General features: G+C 51.7%; 1 protein-coding gene across 1 annotated transcript; it reads left to right on the top strand.

Moving 5' to 3' along the window:
- Positions 1–835: 835 nt before the first annotated feature.
- On the top strand, positions 836–3,046 carry LOC130830499 (hemoglobin subunit mu-like). The gene is given in 3 exon segments (XM_057697796.1): positions 836–1,040; positions 1,043–1,285; positions 3,006–3,046. Coding segments are annotated over 3 exon segments (489 nt in total).
- The last annotated feature ends 306 nt before the right edge of the window (positions 3,047–3,352 follow it).

Raw genomic sequence — 3,352 nt, 5'->3', positions numbered from 1 at the left:
AAAACACAGCCCTGGACATATTCCTCTCAAGCTCTGAAACCTGGCTTAAAATCACACAGGAAAGCCTGGCTCTAAACACACAGTGTGAAGGTCACTCTCGGCAGGAATCAGACGGAACTCCAAGCTGGCCAAGAGCACAAGCCTCTGTGTTTTCGGCAAATGAGCCTCCCCGCACAGGGCATCCGAGCCTCCCCGCACAGGGCATCCAAGGGCCAGCTGAGTTGCTCCCTCCATCTCTTCTCTTAGCTTTTAGCCTCTACACCCAACTCTGTGCGGAATTGTAAAGAAATCGCACTCAACACGAGACATTCACAAAAGCAAATTCCAGATAGATCAAAGTGTTTAACTGAAATATACAATTCCTACATTACTACAAAAGAATATTACTGTAATCTTGGGGCAGAACAGTCTTTTATAAGCAGAACAGAAAACACAGAGGTAACAAAGGAAAAATTAGAGGGATTTAATTAAATACATTTTGAAACTTCTTAAGAGCAAGAACAAGACTAACAATGTTAAATATAAACTGATACAAATATTTCAATATAGATCAATAAGAAGGTTAATAGTGATAATATATACGGAGCTTCTACAAATTAATAGAAACTCTTTGAGGATAAAGGACAGGAGAGAAGAGACTTTTCTTTGTGAGGGTGGGCAGAGGCAGAGAAAAGGGAAAAGAGCAACGAGAGAGAAGAGCATCTCCGCTTCCACTTGACCCCCAGACTAGATTTGAGGCCCCTGCAAGAGGCTTTAGCAGAGAAGCTGGTGGGACATTCAGTAGAGAAGTCTCGAGACTGAGGATCTAAGGAGAGCAGCCTTAGGGCCCCCCGTGATGAAGGGCGCTGAGCACACGGTGAGCCGGTGGCCCTTTCCCCGCCTCTGCGTGAAACTCAACATCCCAACTCTGCCAAACAAGAACTGGAAACTTCGGGGCGTGGGCGCTGGAGGGACCGCCCTCCCCACTCACCCCTGCTCCCTCAGGCTGCTCACGGTGTACCCCGGCACCAAGGCCTGCTTCAAGCACCCAGGCGACCGCCCTGCCGGGTGCAGCTGCCGAGCCTCGGACTCCAGGCGGTGGGTGTGGCCGGGCGGCACGCGGACGCCCTGCGCGGCCCTGAGCAGCTGCGCGGGGACCCCACCAGCTTCCCACTGCTGATGCAGCGCTTCCCGGGGGGGCTGGCCGCTCGCCTGCAGGGCGAGTGCACGGTGGCGGTGCAGGCGGCGTGGGATAAGTCCCTGACGGGCCTGGCGGTGGGGCTGAGGAGAACGTCCACGCCCGCGGGTATGGGTCTGCGCATGTCGATAAATAGGCCCCAACAGGCTGGACAAAGTTTAAATTAAAAAAAAAAAAAAAAAAAATTGGAAACTTTGGAGACATCTGGAGACAGCGCCCATGGCATGGGCTTTGGTGTTTGGCTTCTGTTAACTTCTCCAACCTTCCGTGAGCAGCAGACACACGAGAAGCAGAGAAGAAGGGAAACTGAGAAGCTGCCATATGGAGACACAACCCGCAGACAGGTGCAGGGACACAGGTGGGGCACCCTTTCGGGGATTTCCAGAAAGAACTGGAGGACATTTTGAGGAGCCAGAGAGCCTGGTTTTAGTTGGGATACTGCAACAGAAAATGTCTGAGCATATATATCTATATGCATTCTTTTAAAGTCTGGAGGGATAATGGTTTTCTCAGGGAAATGGGATTATAAGAGGAGGTAGGAAATTTCACCTTCTAGTGTATATGTTTCTGGGATTTTTTTTGTTTTTTAAGGAATATATATTACTTTCATAATAGTAACATACAAAAAGGTAGTCCCATTTAGAAAAACAGAAACAAAAAATACACCAGGATATGGCATTTGGCTTTCAAGGATGGAGCCCCCACTCTGCAGCATGGCTGGTGACAGGGGAGCCCACAATTCGTGATCTAGTGTATGTTGTGACCTGTGACAGGGAACAAAGCACAAAGCAGTGGGATGCTCGGGAGCTTCCCTGGCCTCAGGGTCTGGAACGGAACCATGTCCAAGGGCAAAAGCTGGTTTGGTGGCCAGCGTGGAGTGTCAGGGTTAGTGATTATTCCTGGCATAGAGGCCCTGACTTGTTCTGCCCCGAGAGCACTTAGAAAAGCACATTCTTTTGTGGGCAGTCACCACAGAGTTCAAAGAGTTTCTCTCTCACACATGCTGGGTTGCAAGTGAGAGATGAGACTGAAGTCTCACAGTCTGCAGCTCTCATGAAAATGTCCAACATCTTCGTCGAGATTCACTAGGTCTGGCCCCTGCCTTCCTCTCCAGCCTCATCTACTCTTCCAGCTTGTGCTCCAAGCACTACACCAGGTATGGTCCCCAGACAGTCTCCTCTTTCTAACCTGGGACCCGTCCGCTGCCCCTTCCCTCACTCTTCCATTCCCAGCTTCACTGTCACCCCCTGCAGAGAGTCCTCCCTGAGCCCCCACTGGGTGAGACACCGTCGGCTCTGCTCCCAGACACCCTCGGTCATGCTCTGAAACGTCACCACTCTAGAATGGTTGCCTGATTGCATGTCCGCGGCCGCCAGCTGACCGTTAGCTCTTTGTCTGGCAAGGTGAGAGTATTACCACAGTGGCCTCCAGTTCTGGACATGAGGCTCCGTAAACATTGCTGAACGAGAAACGTGCTGGCCTGGCCTCACCCTTCAGCATCCTCACAAGAGGCACCCCCTGCACGTTCACTGACTCCCCTGTAAGCTCCTCGTAGGTCCTGATGGAAGGATGGTGGCAAAACTCCAAGAAATAACTGCACTTACTAAAGTATCTCTTCCTGGAAGAGAAACTTCAACACAAAAAGAGAGGTACGTGCTCACAGAGGTAACTGGGACTGTACACACAACATTCTCGGTGTGTCGATTTACCGGGAGCAAGTAGGAGTCACGAGGCCTGGCAGGGCAGAGGAACGCACGGGGGACTGGAGTTCCAGTTGTGACTCGACCCCAGCCCGCTGTGACTGTGGGCAAATCCCTTCCCCTCTCAGGCCTGTCCGCCCCGGGCCTGTGGCTTAGGCCTGTGGCGTAGGGCTGCTGGCTGAGCCCTGGGGGGAGGTAGGAGAAGAACTGACCAATCTGAACGCATGTTGACTGGGCTCCACCCAACCTTGACCTCAGCCTTGGATACAGCCCCGTTCAAACCCTCTTGCCTTATACAAACTCTTCTCACAGCAGACATTCAGTCTGGGTCACAGGGCAAGAATCTCACCAAGGCCCTTGCAGTTGGTGCTTTCTACAAACAAACAAATCTAGACTGGACTGGCACCTTTCCTTTGAGGGGAAGAACACAGGCCTCCTCACACCCCATTTCCCAGGGTACAAGTTTTACTCAGAC

This window comes from Hippopotamus amphibius, chromosome 1, assembly GCF_030028045.1.
Source record: "Hippopotamus amphibius kiboko isolate mHipAmp2 chromosome 1, mHipAmp2.hap2, whole genome shotgun sequence".
NCBI lineage: Eukaryota > Metazoa > Chordata > Mammalia > Artiodactyla > Hippopotamidae > Hippopotamus > Hippopotamus amphibius.
Note: the sequence above shows the minus strand (reverse complement) of the source record. Positions and strands in the feature narration are given on the sequence as shown.